At 36.9% G+C, this 21,994-nt stretch overlaps 1 protein-coding gene and 1 pseudogene across 1 annotated transcript; one reads left to right on the forward strand and one right to left on the reverse strand.

Annotated features, from left to right (window-relative positions):
* Positions 1 to 904: 904 nt before the first annotated feature.
* LOC120431096 (60S ribosomal protein L8-like) lies at positions 905 to 20,759 on the reverse strand (annotated as a pseudogene).
* LOC120431105 (uncharacterized) lies at positions 1,928 to 3,468 on the forward strand. The gene is made up of 2 exons (XM_039596259.2): positions 1,928 to 3,122; positions 3,174 to 3,468. The coding sequence occupies exons 1-2, from the start codon at positions 2,908 to 2,910 to the stop codon at positions 3,271 to 3,273; spliced, it is 315 nt and encodes a 104-aa protein (XP_039452193.1). The 5' UTR covers positions 1,928 to 2,907; the 3' UTR covers positions 3,274 to 3,468.
* Positions 20,760 to 21,994: the final 1,235 nt, after the last annotated feature.

The raw sequence follows: 21,994 nt of genomic DNA on the forward strand, positions 1-21,994 counted from the left end.
AAATTGACATATCTTTCAGTTTCATGAAGTTTGATATGTCGGATGATAAGGTTTCTCTCATATTCCGGGAGTGTCCCCAAAGGGGCTACCGGTAGCCGGTTCCAAATTGGCCACAATGGGTCAGCGAACATTGGCATGACCGTAGATTGACATATCTTTCGATTTCGTGAAGTTTGATATGTCGGATGATAGGGTTTCTCTCATATTCCGGGAGTGTCCCCAAGGGCCCACCGGTAACCGGTTCCAGATTGGCCAGGATGGCTCAGCGATTAACGGCATTACCAAAGATGGACATATCTTTCAATTTCATGAAGTTTGATATGTGACATGATGGGTTTTCAACAAAAAAATCAAATTGACCGCTCATCGGGTACCCGGGAACCGGTTCCAGGTTACCCGGAAGTGGCCACTAACATTCCAGAGTGGTTCTGGCAATCGTGTATTGTGTTTTTAGTAAGTTTTATGGATCAATTTCAACTATCAAGAGAGTATTGGTATCACATATACGTGAAAAACAGTAAAATATGAACTTTTCGGATGTTCCGGATTTCCAGAACCGGTAGGTTACCTGGCCCTGGTATTAATATTTGTGGTCAAAGTACAGGTATATACCTATCGAATGCAACCCGGAGCATCCTGATTGGTTTAAATTTGCCGGAGATACAGGTCGTCAAAGTTGGGGTCTCAAAAAGGCCTATTTTCGGTTGTAGCCGATTCCCGGTGGCCACAGTGACCAAATCCGGTATTCCGGGTCGGTTTCGAAAAGGGGACGTTCTAAGCTTTCATTTGTGACCAAAAGAACCGGAATCGGTCAAAAACTGGATTTTTGACGATTTTTTAAAGTTTGGGGTCGAAAAGGACCCCAGTACCTTATGTGTGATTTTTTTTTAATACCAGGGGAAGGTTAATAAATAGAGGTAACAAACAAGCTTAGATTGTATTGAGGGCAATTTACAGGGAAGATGAGAAATTATTCAAATAGATAAATAAAGAAAAGGCACATGATAAACAAAATTGACGTCGCTGCCAAATTAAGGGAAAGCGTTGAGAAATAAGAGAATCAAATAAGTAAAATCGAAATCAAATGGAGGATAGTAAACAGAAGCCGTTTTAGAAAATCAGTGAAACAAAATAAACAGAAAATAGCTGTTAGCTGAAATGGAAAGAGGAGAAACCCCGTTCTGCGATGCTCAGGTACATCCACAGCAGTTGACTCAACATACTGCGAATCAAAACAATACCGTCTACAATCACAAATTACTTCCCTTTCCCACATTGACGCGCCCCTTTCTTCTAGCCGTCTCGACTCTGACCCTCGCTGGTCAAAGGTTTACGATCCGTTTCCACAGGCCACCAGCTAGGTCATCATGAAAACCAAGCCAACGTGGAGGTAAGAAAATAGGACACTTGCAAGGAACCAGAGCTATACTGTCCTGATCAAGAATGATCTAACAGGACTACGGACGTAGTCAGTGACGCTCCTTCCAGGATGTTCCTCGCCTAAGCGTCAACTGAAGAGGTATTAACAGTATCATTCGCCCTTGGCCTGCATTTTTATATTTTAATTTTCTTTCAATATTAATTATTTACAATATTTAATAAGATTCTGCTAACAAAGGTTGTTTTTTATTTTAACGCACGTGTTTTTTCTTTAATTTACATTCTAAATAATATATTTTTAACAAGCAAAACTTGAACCCGCCGAACAGCAACCGCTCAAACCGCCATGTACGCTTTCCAAACCCCTCTGCCATCGCCAGAACTCAGAAGTAGCAACTTGTCCGGGTCGGGGAAGGTCTTGTGGGTTACGAGGTAGCGTCAATCTCCGGTGAGGAGCTCCGGGAGGAGGTCGTGTACACAGAAAAAAATATGTAGATTTCCATGTCATGTAAAGTGTGTTTTCCATGTAATCACTGCAAATGTAAATTTGAAATCCAATGTAAATCGCTAAATTTGATGTATTTAGCAATCATGTAAAATCTAATCGAATGTAAACAATAAATGTCATGTAAATGGAAATGATTTTGTCAACAAATGATGAATCTGAACATGTAAAAGTTGAAAAAGATGTAAAAATCGTCTAATGTAATTTCGAAACACTTTTTTTTACGAATGACAGCAAATCAAAACAAAACAGATCGAATGTGAAGTTGTTAGAGAGCGGTCCAGCCTGATGGCAAGATTGTCAAATTGTATGTATGGGCCGCGATACTCACATTGGTTGGACCGTGGACCCCGCTATTTGGTCGCTTTACCCCTCTGACGCTAAATATAGGGTAAAAGAGCCAGCAAATGTGCAATTGAAAAAAAAGTTTTTTTTGTGAAAAATTATTTTAAATTTTGTTTTTGATGAATAGGTTTGAATATTTTTTGTCAAAAAATAAATAACTAGAAAAAATAAAATATTATCCAGCCTTTTGAGGACGAAGTCAATCGTTCACATTTTTTAATGTTAGCTTATACACATATTTTAGTGTTAAATGTAAATATTCCAAGAAGATAATGTCCAGCTTGTGACGATAAACTACTTTTCCTTTACTTAGAAATCGAATTTAGAAGGGAAACGATAACCTGCTATGTTGGTCCGCACCGGGTTCTGAACTCCCATTTATGAGGCGGAAGCGTTGCCGCATGGCTCGATCTTAACAAAAAAATTAACTAGACAATAAATAACAATTTCAAATTACAAATTTAAATATTAAATAAACTTATTTTCGAATTTACTCATAAATGGCCTGTATACCCTATTTTGTGCAACCAGTTTATGGAGCGTTCACCCTATATGGACTGTCAAAAGCGAGGTTCACTTTTTGACAAGCTTGCCACCAGTCTGGAGCGGTCGTTTTAAAATGGGGTTTTGTGAATACTCCTTTGTTTATGCAACGATAAACACTCAAATCTCAACAAATGAGCAGCATTGTGCAACCCCTCGTCGACGTCGTCGACGCATCCAACATCTGTCAATACTGGCCCGTCAAAACAAAGCTAGCTTTAACCCGCAGCAGGCTGGACATTTTTACCGCGAAACTGCTGCGCGCTCCAAGCACACCCTCGGACCAGTTCCAGCTCGAGTCCCAGAACTTTCTGCGCGATCTGCACCTGCAGCTGCGGTTGTGGCGAAGGTAAGGTAAACTGCCGACTGCTCTTCAACATTTTGAAATGCTTTTTCTCAGCACACAGGAGCTGTCAGTGCGACGCAGAACGCAGCGCCTATCACCGCAGCTGCACTATGGGGCATCTCCATACAAACAGGCGGCCAAATTATTTGGGTAATTGTATGGTATTGAAATGATATACGTCGATTTTTATGACTTTTCATGTTTTTCAATAGTTGATTGTTTATAATAAATAGTCTTTTCATACATTTGCAAGTGCAACAGAATTGCGTATATATTGTATTGCAAGTTTATATTATTAAATTATGGATAAGCTAATACATCCCCACTTAAAGGACACAACCCCTCCCTCCTCTTTCTCCCCCCCCCCTCCACCTCTTTCTTTCACCCCCCCCCCTCTCCTCCTCCCCAAAATTTAATTAAGCGTAATAAATTCATTTTAAGTCAAATATTTATTATTTACTGCTGTGTGTTTCTTTTTGTGAGTCCATGCCATATAACTTGAGACCCCCCCCCCCCCCCACCCTTACGGGCATAAATTGTGAAAATTTTAATTGTTAAATCAAATAACAGAAAAATTAATTTTATTCAAAATATTAATTATTAAGTAAAACGATAAAATACAAACCATATTCTTAAAATTCATTTGATTATAGAGTTTGTGACAGCTTCAGGATATGTTAAAGGTACTTTTTATGATGTTTTGTACTAACCAACTTAAATGTGGATCAGTTTCATGGATTGATCGCAGAAATTCATCATGCTAAGTCAACATTTTGCTGAATACTTTTTCCGGTATCAAACTGAGATTCTCCAGTTTCGCTTGAGAAACTTCGGTACGAATACCTTATTTTGACTAAGGTACTCAATTTTAAATGTAGGCAACAGAAAATTCCAATAAAGTCATTTCGAACTTCTTGAAACCAGGTATTGATTTTTGAAGCGACGATGCCCACGAAGTAGGTAGCAAAGCAAGTGAAATAAACGGGCGCATATGTAGATTGCAGCAAATTTTGATAAAACGTAAATGTTCAAAATGGAATATCTCCGAAAACGCAAAAAATCGCAGGCTGGAAATTTCAGCAATGTTAGATTATAATCCAATCTTTCAAGTGATCTTAGTTTCATGTTTAGCATCGGTTAGCAAAAAAGTACTCGATTAACAAACACAAAAAAATATGATTTGTCAAAACAATGCTCCAGTTATTCGATGAAAACTTCAGTTTTTGGTTTGGAAACAACATTTTATCTATTAATAGTAGGGCGTCCCAAAAAAATGAAAAGTTGTCAAATCTTTGGTGCTCACCCCTAGAATGATAGATTAGGATGTCAGGAACAATGTTTTCATACAACAAAAAATTCCCAAAAATGGTTTACAACTCGCGCGCGGAGCCTGAATGAAAAAAGTGCTTTTTTCGAGTATTTTTCAGAAATGCGCGTACAAATCATACTAAAATCATTCAAATTTGGTCGCCGTGGGCTTCAAGTTATAGTTTAATGTCCCCTGAACAAATGCCTGTACAGACATGGTCCATAAAAGCTTGTGTTTGAGCATGGCAGGGCGTTTTAGGGAGAAAAAATTGTATTTTTTAGCTAAAAAATTTCAAAAATCACTCCCCAAAACGAGCCAAAAAATTTTGCAGCCAAAACTAACGCATTCAGCTTATAGGAAATTTTACGAGGATCATTTTGCTATTTTTAACATTTAATTTGTGTCCACGCAAAGCCGAGATATTTGCATTTTAGTGAACAAAAAGTGACGAATTTTCAAAATTCTTAGTATATAAGCGTTTTTAACACAAAAAATGGGCTACTATGATTACAAACGAGAAGGCATATATTTTGAAGATTTTTATTATGCTTGCTCAAAAACGATATTTGTTCATAAAATTTCATGAAAAAACATGAGATTTTCTCACAATGTGACGTAAACGACATATTTATTAGTACTACTCTGTAATCTTCTCGATATGAACAAAAAAAGCTTTTATGGGCAACTATTTTTGAAAAAAAAGTTTTTTTTTATAAATGAATTTGTTTAATTCGAATGTACAAAAAAATCAACTTTCACAGCTTGGAGATATGTACTTTAATGAAATTAATTTTGATTTATGATTATTTGTCGTTTACGTCACATTGTAAGAAAATCTCATGTTTTTTCATGTAATTTTATGAACAAATATCGTTTTTGAGCGAGCAAAATAAAAATATTCAAAATATATGCCTTCTCGTTTGTAATCATAGTAGCCCATGTTTTGTGTTAAAAACGCTTATATACTAAGAATTTTGAAAATTCGTCACTTTTTGTTCACTAAAATGCAAATATCTCAGCTTTGCATGCACACAAAAAAATATTTCCGAATGTTACATCATTTATGATGTAACACTTTTGCACGTCATTAAACCTTTAAATTTAAATGCAATTTGATGTAAATTTGCAACAAATTATACGTAAAAACATGATTTTACGTGTGATTCAACCGTTTACGTTGAATCTCAAGTTTACATGAACTGAGTTCACATGTGATTCATTTTTTCCGTGTCGAGTAAATTCACATATTTTTTTCTGTGTGGACATAAATTGAATGTTAAAAATAGCAAAATGATCCTCGTAAAATTTCCTATAAGCTGAATGCGTTAGTTTTGGCTGCACATTTTTTTGGCTCGTTTTGGGGAGTGATTTTTGAAATTTTTTAGCTAAAAAATACAATTTTTTCTCCCTAAAACGCCCTGCCATGCTCAAACACAAGCTTTTATGGACCATGTCTGTACAGGCATTTGTTCAGGGGACATTACTGCCCACCATTGAAAAAACGGCTAATATCCACTTTTGGCAAAAACGAGATATTAGCACCAGGCGGTAGAGGATGTTCCAACGCATCTCCTGGAACTTGAATTTCACTGAAATAGTGTTTAGACTTGGCTGCCGATGCGAAAAACCAAACGGCTAATATGCCACTCTTATGGGAAATTGCCTTGACGGAGATTTTGTGACAAATACTAAAACGCGTTTTTCTCGGAATACTTGATTTGGCATAATAGCCGAATTTTCAAATATGGGCAGATTAAACCACAGACAAACAGACGGGACACTCGAGTGCCGAACCATCGTCCTCCAAAAACGGCCATTTGAAATTCAATTTTGTTTCGGCATCCACTCACCCGGCGCTGATGGCGCTGCAATCATGACAGTTCGCCCGCCTTTTCTTAGTGTGTGTGTTTTTGTTTTTCTAAGTTGAGCGTGAGCACGTGTGAAACAGCAAATGAAAACAAATACAAATATGATGGAATTCGGGAATTCTAACGGTGATTCACAATCCATGCATTGCGGAAGAAGATTGGGGCAGTCTCGGCCAGGGTCAGATGAGCGGCAGACTAGCGAGGACATACCTTTTGCCCCACTATTAACGCCTACTCAACTGCCTGTCGATATCGAGGCTGCTGCTTAGGCGCCCGCTACTGCGGAGGAAGTCGGACCATGTGGTATAGTCATCTCCTTCGGAGCGACCTGCTTATCCTTCGTGAACTGATGCTCAGATTGCTACTGCTGGTCGTACTCTTGGCGATGTTGCGTCGATCTATTTTGCGGCAGCATTTTTTGGAATCTTTGCAACTTTTTTGTCTCATTCAACTTAACTGCGCTGTGGACACGTTCCCCGCAGATGTTTCCACACGTCCCCCGGGTGTGGGGGGAGGTGGTCAATTCAGGTAGATTTGAATTGGATTTTTCTATTTCAGCGGCCACTACTGTTATTTTCGTGACTAGAAGTAGATTGTTGATGATGGTGTCAGGTGTAATGGTTCGAGGTTTCGGTGGAGGAGGATTCTTCGATCGAACTTGGAAGCAACGGGGAGGACCAGTGGTTTGGTCTCTGTCGTTGCGGTTGTAGTGCATCGTTGCTGGTGCTGCGCATGATTTGTCTCATGGGGTTCTGCCATTAGAAACGGAACTAATCCACCGTCATCTTCGGCCGCCGACGTTGATTTGCATATTTTGCATCGAGTACTGACGATCAGTAACAACAAAAATATTTCGATCAGCTGTTGATGTTTACAATCGTTAAGGCTTGATTGTCTCACGCATACACTGACATGACACATGACAGTAATGGATTTGTATTGGTATGTTTGAGCTGCGCTTCGGCATCAGCTCACCAGGTAGTGCTGGCGTCGCCGTGATTTGGTGGTTTGATGAAGGACGATGGATTTCAAAAATAATTTGTATGGAGAGTCACGTCTGTTTGTCTGTGATTAAACTATAACTTGAAGCCCACGGCGACCAAATTTGAATGATTTTAGTATGATTTGTACGCGCATTTCTGAAAAATACTCGAAAAAGCACTTTTTTCATTCAAGCTCCGCGCGCGAGTTGTAAACCATTTTTGGGAATTTTTTGTTGTATGAAAACATTGATCCTGACATCCTAATCTATCATTCTAGGGGTGAGCCACAAAGATTTGACAACTTTTCATTTTTTGGGACGGCCTAATTAATAGTTTCAAAGCTTATCTCATTACCTTTCCAACGATGTATATTTGTCCTGATAAAACATTTAAAATGGCTGAGCTATGTTAAAATTAAACAATCAGCCTTTTTTACGAAAAACGCTAGTTTTTTACTCCATTTTTTGACTTTCAGCTTGCGTATCTCCGTAATGAACAAACTTAGAGCTTTGAAAATTTGGATTTTTCTTAGTTAGAATGTTTACTTTCGAGAAAAAAATACCAAAAAATATTTGGAGAAGGTCACTTTTTTTAAACTTGGCCACCCAATGTACCATAGTGAGCTGCAGGTGCAGATCGCACTGAAAGTTTAAACTGGACAGAGAACCTGGTCTTGCGCCGGAACAGTTTCCCAAAGAGCGGTGATCGATTCCCTTTCTGCCGTATACTACAGGAGAAACTGTAGCGGGAATAAAAAAAAATCATTCAGATAAGTATTTTTTCTCTTTTTTCGTCTGTGAAATGATACTTTGTGTTTATTTGATATTTTTCAGAACAAAACGTCAACTTCAACTATGGAAAAAGCGAACGGTTCACCGGGCAAATTGGTAACATTCAGTTCAGATCGCTAAAAGTGCAGCTGGAAAACGAAACAAACATCAATGCCGGCCAGGTGAGTCGTGACCGTCACGAGTCTTGGTCCTATTTTCGATACTTTTGCGTCGTTGAATGAGGTTAATTAAATTTGTATTTTTTTCAGATGGTCGGAATCCTAATGACCAACGACGAAAATGTGATCCTGCTCGAGATAACGGTCCAACATTCGGCGGTGAGAAGCATAATTGGCCGCACCTACACAGAAAAAAAAGTGTAAATTTACCCGACACTGAAACCATGTTTTAAACGTAAACGTGCTCAATGTAAATTCGAAATTCAATGTAAAATGGTAGATTGCATTTAAAGAACCTGCATGTAAATTGAGATTCAACCTAATGCATGAATCTCATTTAAATGAAAATTTTGTTTCAGAGAAATCATAAATTGAAAATATGAAAAGCATGTAAATGTACTTTTGATGTAAATTTTTGTAAACGTAAAGCCAAAAGCATTGAAATTTGTTTTTGCGAATGACAACTCAAGTGAATGACAAAAACAAATCAGTTCAATTTGTGATGCGTAGTGAAATGGAAGGGGAGTTGTTTTGATGTTTGCTAAAAGTGTTTGCAAATGAGTTGAATTGTTGAATAAGAACTCAGGTAATGTAAACAAACATTAATTTGATTCTGATGTGAAAGAACAATGTACTTTGAATTGTTCAGTTTAATCAAATTAGGCAAAAGAAATTGTTGTTTACATTACAGCTGGTCTCACCGGAATGGTGTACGCTCTATCAAGACGTTCTGGAAGATGGACTGCTGCTAAGCTGGGCCACTTCGGAGCGGCAAACGATGCCCGGATGAAAGGCCGTCTGTAGACCAGTGGTTTTTGCTGATACTTACCAAATCAAATACTAACATTCGAAGCAGCCACCAGCCGCCGATGCTGTGGCTTCCATCATCTTTGAAGTGCTTCCGGAATCGCAACCGTATTGTTCACCTGGAGCCGACCTGGCGCTGCGTACCTTGTGTTAAACTTGGACTGGGAGTAGGGGAAATCTACCCTTTCCAATCAAACACCTATCTTCGTCATATGGAGAGTTTGATGCTCGATTAAAGCTCCAAAAATACTATTTGGGCTATAAACTTACCAGCAACAGCACCGCCTCGAGTAAGCACGCAAATGTATGCCACTTACTGGCCAAAAAGATCACATTTAATGCACTTTTGATCATAATTTGTATTTTGCGAGACCACTTCTCATCATTTTGTTGGCACACACAGTGACACACACGAGAATCCCTCAAACGCTTAATGAATATCGCCAAAATTAACTTTTCACTTTCGCTTACTTTTTCACGGCGCTTAAGATATGAAATTGCTTCCAACTACCGGCAACATGTTCTTTTGACCGTTACTTAGTCACTCACTTGAAGAATAATCTCGAAAAATGTAATAAATTAGCAAGCGCCATCAAAAAAACAAACGCGCCAAGTCGTTTGACGTTTCAATTTTCACTTTGCATTCCAAACGAAGGCTGAAGAAAACCGAGCGAGAGACGAAGGCAAAAAAGAACAAAGGCTGGCCGTCAACACCACCAGCAGCACAGCCAGCGATGCCAGGAAACTTTCCCTATAAATGCCACTTTTCGTGAGTGTTCGTTTGAACTGTCAGCGCAAATGGCAACACTCAACAGAGTGTTGGAAGAAAAAAGAACTAAGCCGATATTAGAAAAATGGGCGTGGCCCAATGCATTCGCCTCGATTAGAATACCCTTGGGAATTTTTTTTGTTAAATGCTTGGTAAAGAAATAGAATAACTTTTAGTGAAAGTGAAAATAAACAGAAATGTTCACAAAAACTTGCTCTACTCGTTGGTGTACTTGGTACTTGGTACTTGGTTTAGTAAAATTCAAGGGAGACTCTAGATTATCCAGCATCATTCAAACACGACCGCTTATTAGGATTAAAATGGGTAGATTTCCCCTAGCACTTGCTGTCCGTCCCACATAGAAAAATGGGCGGAAAACGGCCAAAAAGCGGGGACGTTTTGCCTGAAAGCGGGCCCGATTTTCAGCACGCTTTTTCCCCTCGTTGTGGCCTTTTTCGTGCCAGAATGCAACATTTAGGCGGGCGTTACGCATTTTGGCCGAGCTGTTACGCCCGTCTGTGGCACGCTTCTGGGCACATTCTGACCACGATAACGGGCAAAAAAACGGTGGCGGAACGGGGCGCATTTTGGGAGTGCTTCTTCTTCTTTAGTATTTCCGGATTCAGTTTAGAGCGGTTAGGGTGATCAATACAAAAAGGGTGACAAAAAAACAAAACAGATTAAAATGTTTATTCAAAGAGTTCTTAAAATTACAATAAAAGCCACTAAACCTATTTAAAACTAGCTTATATAAATAAAAGTTGAATTAATATGTTTGAATAAATTTAAACTGGTCCTATTGGTTTAAATAACTGAATTTGATGAAATTATTTTACTAAACTAACCAAAATAGTTTGAATAACTTTAAATTAGTAATAATTAATAAAATTTAGTTGAAGTTAGGTAAATTTTGTTAAATTAAGGTGAATATAGATTAATTGAGTTAAATGTCAAGTTTAGTTTAATGTAGTTAAATACAGTTGAATTTAGTATATTTCAGTTAAATTTAGTTTAATTAAGTTGAATTGAGTTAAATTGATGTGAATTAAGTAAAATCTAGTTAAATTAGATTAAATTTAGTTAAACTTACTTGAATTTAGTTAAATTTTGATAAATTTAGTTGAATTTATATGAATTATGCTAACTCAAGTTAAATAAAGTCAAATAAAGTTAAATCAAGTTTAATTAAGTTAAATAGAGCTAAATAAAGTTAAATAAATTCAGATGAATTTAGTAAATTTATGAAAAATTTAGTTAAAATAAGTTAAATTGAGTAAAATTTGAAAAAATAGAGCTAAATAAAGTTAAATGAAGTTTAATTCAGTTAAATTTAATTAAATTCTGTTAAATTTAGTTAAATTCAGTTAATTTTAGCTAAAATTTGTGAATTTTGGTTAAATTTAGTTAATTTTAGATAACTTCAGTTATAGTAAACTAATTTAAGTAAAACTAATTTATTTAGTTAAACTAAGACAAATATAAATAAATTTGTTGAATCTGTCAAAATATAGTTAGATAAAGTTAAATTTTGTAAAATTTAGTTAAATATAACTAAACAAAGTTAAATTTAGTAAAATTTAGTTAATTTTAGTTAAATTTAGTAAAATTCAGTAAAATTTAATAATATTTAGTAAAATTTAGCAAAATTTAGTAAAATTTAGTAACATTTAGTAAAACATAGTTAAATTTAATAAAATTTAGTGAAATTTAGTAAAATTTAGTAAAATTAAGTAAAATTTAGTAACATTTAGTAAAATTTATAACATTTAGTAAAATTTAGTAAAATTTAGTTCAAAAGTTCAATTTAGTTGAATTTTGGTAAATTAAATTACATTGAGTTTGCTAGGATCAGTTAAAATAAGTTAAATTCAGTTAAACTTAGATAAATTTAGTAAAATTTAGATAAATTAAGTAAAATTTGGCTAAATTAGGTTAAATATTGTTAAATTTAGTTCAATAAAGTTGAATAAATTTTAATAAAGTTAAATAGAGTTAAATATTTAGTTAAATTTAGGTAAACTAAGTTGAATTACGTTCAATTAAGTTTAATTAACTTATATTAAGTTGAAATAAGTTTAATTTAGTAAAATTTACTTAAATTTAGCTAAATTGAATTAAATAAAAATATAAATAAAAAAGTTGTTAAATTTAAATATATTTAAAAAAAAGGCTAGTAGGGTAAAACAAGCAAATTTAGTTTAATTAAGTAAAAATAAGTAAATATTTAACAAAATTAATTTAAACTAGTTTCAATTTAGTTAAAGTTAGTTTAACTAGGTGAAATTTAGTTAAATTTAGGAAAATGAACAAGCTGAATTCTACTAAATTTAGTTAAATTTAATTTAAATTAAATTTAATTTAAATTTAATTGAAAATGGTAAAATTTAGCGAAATATAGATGAATTTAGTTAAATTTAGTTAAATTAAGTTACATTCAGTTTAATTTAGTTATATTAAGTAAAATTAAGTTGTATTAAGTTATATGTAGTGAAATTAAGTTGAATTTAGTGAAATTAAGTTAAATTTAGCGAAATTAAGTCAAATTGAGTACATTTTAGTAGAATTTAGCTAAATTTAGTAAAATTAAGTAAAATTAAGATGAATATAGATAAATTAGGCTAAATTTATCTTTATTGAAGTAAAATTATTTAAAATTTTGTCCATTTGATTTTATTTATGTAGAATTCATTGAAATTTAGTAAAATACAGTAAAATTTATAAAAAATTAGTAACAAATAGTTAAATTTATATAAAATTAGAAAAAAGGTAAAATTTTGTAAAATTAAATTGATTCAAATTTAGTTATATGTTTTAATTTAGTTCAGTTTTTCATTAAGTTTAATTAATTTCAATTTTGTTTAATATAGTTAGCTTAAGTAATTTGATTTTAGTTTTTTAGTAGTAAGATTTAGCTAACAAATTTATTTAAATTTAGTTAACTTTAATTAGAGTTAGTTTAGTTTCGAAATTATTGATAAAAATTTTGTACAATTGATTTTATTTCAGTTAAATTTGTTGAATTTACTTTAATTAAGATAAATATAGCAAAATGCAGTTCAATTTTATAAGCTTAATTACATTTTAGTAAAATAAAGTTAAATTTGGTTAAATTTTGTTAAATTCACTTAAATTTAGATAACATTAGAAAAATTTAGTGACATGTCAAAATTGGCTAAATTTGGTGAAGTTTAGTTGAGTTAAATTAAATTTAGTTAAATTATGTGAAACTAAGTAAAAATAGGTTTAATTGAAATAAATAAATTAAGAAAAATCAAGATAAATCAAGAAAAATTCTGTTGATTTTTTTAAATTTTGTTGAATTTAGTCAAGTTTGGCAAAGTTTAGTAAAATTAAGTTAAGTTAAAAAAAATAGTTTAGTTAAGTTAAGATAAGTTGAGTTGGGTTTAAATTAAGTTTCTTTTCATAAAATTATATAAAATTAAGTTAAAGTAGGTTAGATTAAGTTAAATTAAGTTAAACTACGTAGAATAAGGAAGAATTAAGCAAAGTTAAGTTTAATTCAGTAAAATTATGTTAACTTTTGTTAAATTTGTTTAAAGTTTAATTATGTTTAATCAAGTTAAATTCAGTTAAATTTCGTAAATGCATATAAAATTAATTTAGGTAAAAAATAATCTGTTAATAAAAAAAATTATACTTAATTCAATTTAGCGTATGTTAAATTAAGTTAAATTGATTGAATTAAATTCAGTAAAATTTAGTTATATTTTGTAAAATGAACTAAAATTCAGTTAAATTTAGTTAAATTTGTAAAACTTAATCACAGATAGTAGAATTTAGAAGAATTTTTCCAAATTTAGATTAGTTTAGTTATGTTAAGTTAAATTTAGTTGAATAAAAATTAAATTAAGTTAAATTCTGTTTAATTTAGTTAAATTTAGTCAAATAAAAATACAATTCAGTTACATTTTGTAAAATTAAAATGAATTCAGTTAAATAAAGTTAGATTAATGGTTAAATATTTTTTTTTTTCGACTGCCTACTTTTTGTTAAAATAATGTTTAATTTAGTTATTTTTTTATAATTCGGCTAAATTTGATAAAATTCTGTTACATTTGGTTAAATTTAGGTAAATTACGATAAATTTACTTAACTTTTGTTGATTTGATTAAATATTGTTAAAATTATATATGAATTTTGCTAAATCAGTCAAAGTTACTAAAATAAAAATTAGGTAAAATTAAGTAATATTGAGAAAAAAATAGTAAAATTTGATTTAATTTTGTAAAATTTGGCTAAATTCATTTAAATTAAGTTTGATTTACATAAATTCATTTAATTTTTTTAAGGAAACTTAGTTAAAATAAGTAAAATTTAGTAAAATGAAGTAAAATTAAAAATCAAGTGAAATGAAGTAGAACTAAGTTAATTTAAGTAAAATTAAGTAGGATTTAGTAAAGTTAATTTACATTAAGTTAAATTAGGGAAAATTAAGAAAAATCAAGATAAATTCAATTTTATTCAGTTGAATTAGGCTAAATTTAGTTTAAGTTTAGTTAGAATCAGTTCAATTAAGATACATCGAGTTATATTAAGTTAAATTGAGTAAAATTTACTAAAATTTCACCGGTTTTTTTAATGAATTCAAATTTATATAAATTATGTTTAATTTAGTTGAATTAAGATAAATCAAGCTTAATTAGTTAATATTGTTAAATTTAGTCAAGATTGGCTGAGTTTAGTAAAATTTAGCTAAGTTTGAAAAAAACGGTTAAATTAAGTTAAATTAGGATTAATTTAAATAAAGTTGTTAAATTAAGTTGATTCAAGTTGAACAAGGTAAGATTAAATTAAGTTAAATAAGGTTAGATTACGTTAAATTTTAATTTTATTTAATTTAGTTAAATTAAGTTTGACTGGGTTTAATTAAGTTAAATTTCATAACAAAAATTAAATTGAGTTACATTTATTTCAATTTGACTAATTTCAGTTAAATTTAGTATTTATTTTTAAATTTAGTTAAAATAATTGAAATTTCGTTAAATTTTAATTTAATTCAGTAAAATTTGGTTTAATTTTGTTAAATTAGTAAAATTTTGTTCAATTTTGTTCAGTTAAATTTGGTTATATTTAGTTAAATTAAGTTTAATTAGGTTAGGTAATTAGGTTAAGTTAAAATTCAGTTTATCTAAGTTAAATGAAATTAAATTGCGTTAAATTAAAACTAAATTAAGTTAAATTCAGTTAAATACTGTAACATTAAAATGAATTTAGTTTAATTAAGGTAGATTAATGATTAAATAAAATATAATTTGTGTTACATTTGGATGCATTTTGTTAAAATAATGGTTAATTTAGTTATTTTTTTTTAAATTGGCCTACTTTTGGTTAAATTTAGCTAGTTAAATAAGCTTATTTTTTTTTAATTTGATTAAATATTGTAAAATTTAGCAAAATGTAGTTAAATTAAGTTGAATTTAGTTAAATTTTGCTCAACTTAGCAGAGTTCAGTAAAGTTATGATAATTTAAGTTAAATTTGGAAAAAAATAGTTAAAATTGAATATAAATTTAGTAAATTAGTTAAATTTACTAAAACTTAGGTAATTTTGATTAAATGGTGTTAAATTTAGGTTAATTTGCTGCAGCTGGTATCGCTCGTTCACTGCTTCAGCTTTTGGTAAGCCTTCATGGTCATGGTCGCCTCGTACTCGTGGAACTTCCAATGGGTTGCTCGTCTTCCGGCAACTCGCCGAAATCTACGCGACTGACTGCACCGGTTCTCATCGTCGATTTGTACTTGTAGCTTGTTCCTCATTTCACTTTCACGTGAGGCTGCTCGTACGACTGTCGAATTCCCCCGGAACATGTCATCGGCCTTAGCTCCGGATATCGGAGCGATCATTGCGGACGTTGACATTCGCTTGGCCGGTGAAACTGGCTGACATACAATTGCGGCTGATGCTTCGAGCGGGAAAAGTAGAAGGTTCGCGACAGGACGCTTTCTTTTTGAACTCGGCACGGCAACACCTCCAGGGGGGTCGAGAGGACAGATGGACTTGTGGTCATCGGCCAGGGTCGTAGTTCGATACTACTGATGAAGCTGGTCGGAAGTGGGAAACGGTTGGCAGCTGGTCGAGGTTGACGGGTCGCTGAAATAAGTGAAATAATGAGTTAGGTTAGGTTTAATTAGAAAAATCTGTAACTCACCATCGCCTCCGCTGGGCGCTTCTCTGGTCGTCCCTCAATTTCCTGCACCAGATCCAGCGGCGTCTCCGATTCCCGGCGTAACCCGCTTCCCCCGGGACGAAATTGATCTTCCCAGTCACTTTTTCTTATTTGTGGAACTTCCCGCTACCTTTCGCTTTCTCTTGCCAGCCTTCTGTGTTCAATTCCTGCTCCGCCTGGTCCTGGTCCCGAGAATAAAACGTGTGAATGTCCTGATCGACGGATTGCTTCTTTGCGGCGGTAACCGCTGGATGCTTTTTGTGTTTGGCAACTTCTGGTTCGGGGAAATACGGAAGGTGGATTTCGGAACGCGTTCGGGAACTCGGCTATGGTCGGTTGGCCGTTGGCCGAGAAAGATTTTCCGCGGTTGATCGGGGAGAACTTTAATTTTTTTGCGCACAAACAAATCAAACAAAAACACCTGCAAAATGCATTTTTTTTGACAGCCGCCGGTCGCGTTACGAAATGGGAATGTGTGCATGCGCGCGGGCAAGATGATATGTTGGTGTGCGTGTGCAAACAAAAATATTTTTGTAAGGATTGAGTCTAAACTAAAGGCGTCTTAACTGGCACTGGCGATGCCCGATTCTCGCCCGCAGCCCCCCAAACGTTAGAGTGGGGTGGAGGTGATTTGAAACGGTTAGTGTCTTTTTCCATCTAATGTTGGCCGATACGGATTTGCTCCGGTGATGAAAAAAAGTAAACATACACGTCCACAAAAGATTTCTGCTCGAACTCGGTAGGGTAGCACTCGCTGGGCTATGTTGCATGTTCTCAGTGTTTTTTATTAATTTAAGATTTTTTTTGTCTTTTTTCAGGAATTTGAAAATATTAAACCACTTTGATTGGATACGCTTGACAACTGCACGCTAACCAGTCGATCTCAATTTTGAGATGAACGTCGCAAACCGGCTAAAAGTGAAACCACTCAACGTTGAGATGAGCAACTCGATCTCAAAATTGAGATGGGCATCTCGATCTCAAAATTGAGATGCTTTCGGTACCGGGAAAATCGCCGGGAAAGCAGGAAATCGGTTCCGGGAGGTTATTTGATTGAGTAAATCTCAATTAAATTTTCAAAAGGCCCTATCTGCATAGGAAACCCATGAGGGATAGGTTGTTTTGAAAATTTAATCTAGAAATAACAATAAACAAAAACAGAAGCATTTCAATGAGTTTTCTTTATTATTGTATCATTTATTAATAACAGCATTTCTGTGTTTTTTCGTTTTAAGTGCTTTGATCTGGTCATGAAATATTTGTTCCGATGTTCCTTGCCGGGAAGACCATCTAATTTTACATTGTTCGGTTGGCTGCTGGTACTGGCCGGAGTAACCACCCTGCTGGTACTGTCCCTGGGGTGGTGGAATCGGAAATGGACGGAGGATAACTGCCTTGGGGCGGAAGTCGTTAAACTGGCCTGGGCCGGGGAGGAAGTGTACGCTTATGGTGGAGGAGGAGCCCCGGGGCGCCTGTACCTGCGGCATATCGGGTCGACGTGATTGAGGGAATGTGGGTCGCGCTGGAGGACGGAGCATTTGCTGCTGGACGTGGAGGTTTGTCCTGGAGCCGGACTGGATTAGTTGGTGTAGGTCTGCACTCCAGTGGTTTGACTTGAGGGAGCGTCTGCTGGCGGAGTCGGTGCACTGGTCCTTGACGTGGTCGAAGGACCGTGCGGTTGGCTTGGCGTAGGATATCTTGAACCTGGATATTGTTGCTGGGGTGATGGGAGGATTCAAACTTTCGTAACCTGGCTAAACGTGCGGCATCGAAGGGCCGCTGGCGGACTGAGGAGGATACTGGCTAAGTGGATCGTAATGGAGAGCTGTGATGTCGGAGCGTTCGGTGGTCCTTGCTGATAGCTGTCTTGCTGGGGAGAACCTGTGGGGTCTTGTGGAGGATCTACACTGGGGTAGGGCGAGGAACGAGTTTGGTGGACCATACGACGGATAACCTGATTGACCTGAAAGAACACAATGCTATGAGATGAACTAGGTTATTGTGGGCCATCTTACTATGGCGGAACGCCTAGACGACTTAGCTGGCTTGGAACAGGTGGCCCTTAATTGATCGCCGTTTGAACAACCGACGAAGTCGGCGTGATGAACCTGCCCGGAGGTACAGCTTCACCACAATAACCTCCGGCCGGTTGCTGCTGATTCGGAAGCGGCGACTGATTTATTATTTATTTCCAGCAGCATTCGAAAGGTTATCGGTACATAAAACGATATATCATCAGGATTACTTCTTCTCCTTCTCCTGGGACCTGGGAGCGTTCCTCGCTTGACGGTCAAGGCCATACCATTGTGTTGATGGTTATCTCCACGGTGAGGATGCTCGACAGTGTTCATGGCCACACCACACTCCTTCGGCCAGCAATTACGCTTCACCTTGTACTTTTGGTACGCACGACCTGCCTTCAGATGGGCTTGATTCCGACCATGGCGCGGTTTGCCGACGGCAGAACCTTCTTAGCACCGGACGACAGCTTGATTCGGGTACGCTTGCTATCCGGGATGTGTGCGATGACGGACGCTTAGTTTTTAACGGACGTACGGGCCAGCTTGCCAAGGTCACTGGTCTATTCCTCCTGATTGCACAAAATCGTGCCAGAACAATCGGCAGAACGTTTCCGATCTGAGATGGGCGCTCTTTCCGCAGTACACGAACTGACGGACAGGACTTGGGGCGGCTTATCCGGGGGTTGTCACGGAAGACCTTGCTGCTGCTGCGGGGATGATGGGTGTTGCTGCTGGCCCGAGGGTGACCCTTGCGCTGCTCCATTCCTGACGTGAACTGCCTGCTGCTGATTGGAACCGCCGGCTGTCCTGGATGGCGATAGTTAAAAGTAGTTGTTTAGTAAACACTTGTTTACCTTCGCACCTGGGCAGACTTCTCCTTCCCCTGCACATCCGGATTGCTGAAGAAGAATAGATCGGGCTCCAGCTCCCACTTGTTGGATATCTTGGCGAGCACCTCGCGGGCCAGCAGCTACCACCGATTGAGTGCGCCGACTTTGTGTTAAAAGGGTGGCAATGTCGCTGTAAAATTAAAAAAAAAGGAAATCGATTAGAAACATAACCTTTAATTGTCAATTGTTACACATCTTCTTTTTCGTATCTTTCGGTTCCCGCTAGTCATCGTTATAAGCATCGAGGTTCGACGAAGCTTTTTCAGCTTAGATGTATCCATCGGTTTCTGTATCCGCCGGAAAAGTCTTGTCAACGCCCGGAATGTGCTCGTTGATACCAAGCAGTTAAATAAACAGAATGGCAGCAGTCCATGTATAACCTACCCAAGTAACCATCCAGCACTAAATAAAGTCACTGTTCAGCACTAACAGCGCATTTACAGCAGCGGCAAAAAGCTAAATTGTTTTGACATCTGCACCAAATGCGCTTTTACAGCAGATTTACAGCTAGTTTTGGACTTTATATTTCTGTTTTACAGCTGAGCCCCTACTGTTGTTGCTCCACCCCTGCAAAATGTCAAAAAATTGGAGAGGCAAAAATGTTGTTGTCCCTTTCCCTCTCTCTCTCCTCCGCTTCACTCAATTCTATTTTTGGGTTGTTTACTACTTTGCCGACTCAGCTGATTGAGAGGGGAAGTTGAATTATTTGCTTGAACTCGCGTTGTTGTCGATATGATCCCGGATGCTAGGCTGGATGTTGAGGTTGTTCGATGAATCCTGAGACCGTGTCCTCACGGCTGTATGAGGTATGGATTCCCAGGATTTTTATCAGAGCTACATAAACAGTGTTGTTGCTCAGTTATATGCATGGATTCTACTTATTATGGACATAATCACATAATTCAGTTGACCATGTCACTAGGAGTTTTCTCTGTGTATTTTTAAAGACATTTCTCTGTGGATTATGGATAATTTATTATAATTTCAATACAACCATTTTACAGCCTCCATAACTGCCTAAACCGTTCAATTTCACTTTTTCACCGCACCGAACCACCGTATCTCGGAGAGTTGGAGGCCGTTCCTCGGGATGGTTCCTTCAATCGCCCTTTTCATCACTATCCTGGACAACCGGGAAATGTCCATTTTGAGTGCAAGAAGCCGGATGTTCCAGGTTTCACTAAAGATGCATCAATTTGCCACTTTTCCTGCGTATTCGTTAGGAAACAGCTGCTGGAGGCCACTGCAAGGGTAGTAGAAGAACGCTAGTATTTTTTTATCGTTTTGAATCTAAAACTAGGGGTCGGACAGAACGGTCAATACATTATCGATGCATTAAAATACTTTGTTAACAGATCGACATTTTGTCAATATATTAACGCGATCCTACCATGACCTTTAGAACCTTGGCGAGTTGAAATGTCAAATTAAAATCAAAACAAAACAAATTTCTAGTTCACGGTTTCACGAAGTCGTTCCAGAAAAAATATAAAATACCGGAGAAACGGTGTCAGCGACTTCCAAACCGTTGGAAACATACGGGGAAGGTGGTGTCGATGCCGGGAACGTAACCTCCGCATCCGCCGCAAAAATGCAGTGTGGGAAATGAAGGGTTTTTGGAAACATCGAAAAGTTGCTTGAACAACGAGAGTGTGGTGTCTAATCGGTTGTGAATCGAACCGCACATTAGTGTTGTACGCCGGTCCCGGCTTAGATTTCCGGATGCTTAAACGGTCGACCTGGGGCAGCAAACACGAATTCCGTTGAAAAATCAAGCATCGCGGCAGATTCCCAGGTGTGTCCTCTTGCGAGTTTGTTTGGACAGCTACGTACTGTGTACTCCACGGAATCTTCCATCCCAGGGTTCGAACTGACGACCTTTGGATGACGATTCCAACCGCCGCCAGCGATTCCACCGGAGCAGGCTTGGTTTGGTGTGTTGTATGTCCTAATACGGGGGAGACGACTCTTACATCTTGAATGACTTAACGGCCTAACATCAACTATGGCCGGGGCCGACGTTTTAATTCCTCATCCGACGGAAGGCTGGAGCATTCGGCCACGCCTGCTGCCTGGAATGTCGAGTCCGAATTGCCAGGACATCTCGGTGTTGAAGATGCACTTCATTGGCGAGATCGCAGAAAGCATTCTGGTGCTCAAGTTTGGCTTCTACTTCGGGGTCTCTCAAGCTACCAAATTGCCAAATCCGGCTGGTACACGGACTGGAAGCAGGTCGGCTGCATTGGCGAACGAAACATTCAACTCAAGTCCCAGCACGGTCGCTTTCCCCGAGAATCTGGTCTTCCTAGCCGAGCTCGTCGAAAAGCGAAATCACCTCAAGCTGAACGAATCATCGTCTTGGCGCGGTCTTGGCAAGAACCGGCAGTGACTGAATGTTTCTAAAATTCTTAAAATTGCTCGAATTATCTAGGATAAATGCACTAACATAGATAGACGGAAAGCATCTTTTATCTTAACAAAATAAAAATCTTGGTGAGGGTGGCTGGGGGGAGGGGGGGATTGTTCGGGCTTTGTTTTGATTAGTTTAATCGATATAAAAAAATATAACACATATGCGATCAGCAGTCTCGTCTCGCAAATTGCGGATTCGGGGGGTGATGCAAGCATTTCCAGGACTTTTACAGCAGCACAAAGTTGCTGATGTTCTTCTTCAGCTGGCACAGACTCTTTGCGAGTTTGTTGAACAACTAGGAACTTCATCAGCTGGTCGTTAGCTTTGCTGGAGGAAGAGGGCTGAAGACGACGGTGAACAGCGGCCGGAAGCCGGACGGAATTCTGGAATCATCGGCGTCGGCGGCGGCCGTCTTTGGTGATTAGATGCGTTCCCCCAGCCGTTGCATCCAGAAAACGTCTAGCCGGAAGTTCTATAGTTCATGCCGAGATTGCCACCGAACCAAAAGAGAACCTGCTTCGCGGCATCGTAAAAGATCTGGTGCATCTGTGGATACAATCAAAATGAGTTGATGTTCAGGTCCAAGGTCCCTTGTCACCGTCTATCGCATCCGTACCGACATTCTCCGGAATCAGACTGGTCAGCTGGACACCGCAGTCTTCGCTACGCTTGCTGCCAA

This window comes from Culex pipiens, chromosome 1 (assembly GCF_016801865.2).
Source record: "Culex pipiens pallens isolate TS chromosome 1, TS_CPP_V2, whole genome shotgun sequence".
Classification (NCBI taxonomy): Eukaryota; Metazoa; Arthropoda; class Insecta; order Diptera; family Culicidae; genus Culex; species Culex pipiens.

What these genes read in the sequence shown, in the direction of transcription:
- LOC120431105 (XM_039596259.2), top strand. Translation starts at nt 2,908, where the DNA reads ATGAGCAGCATTGTGCAACCCCTCGTCGACGTCGTCGACGCATCCAAC. An exon ending in CAGCTGCGGTTGTGGCGAAG is followed by an intron (nt 3,123 to 3,173) that starts GTAAGGTAAACT and finishes GCTTTTTCTCAG; the next exon opens with CACACAGGAGCTGTCAGTGC.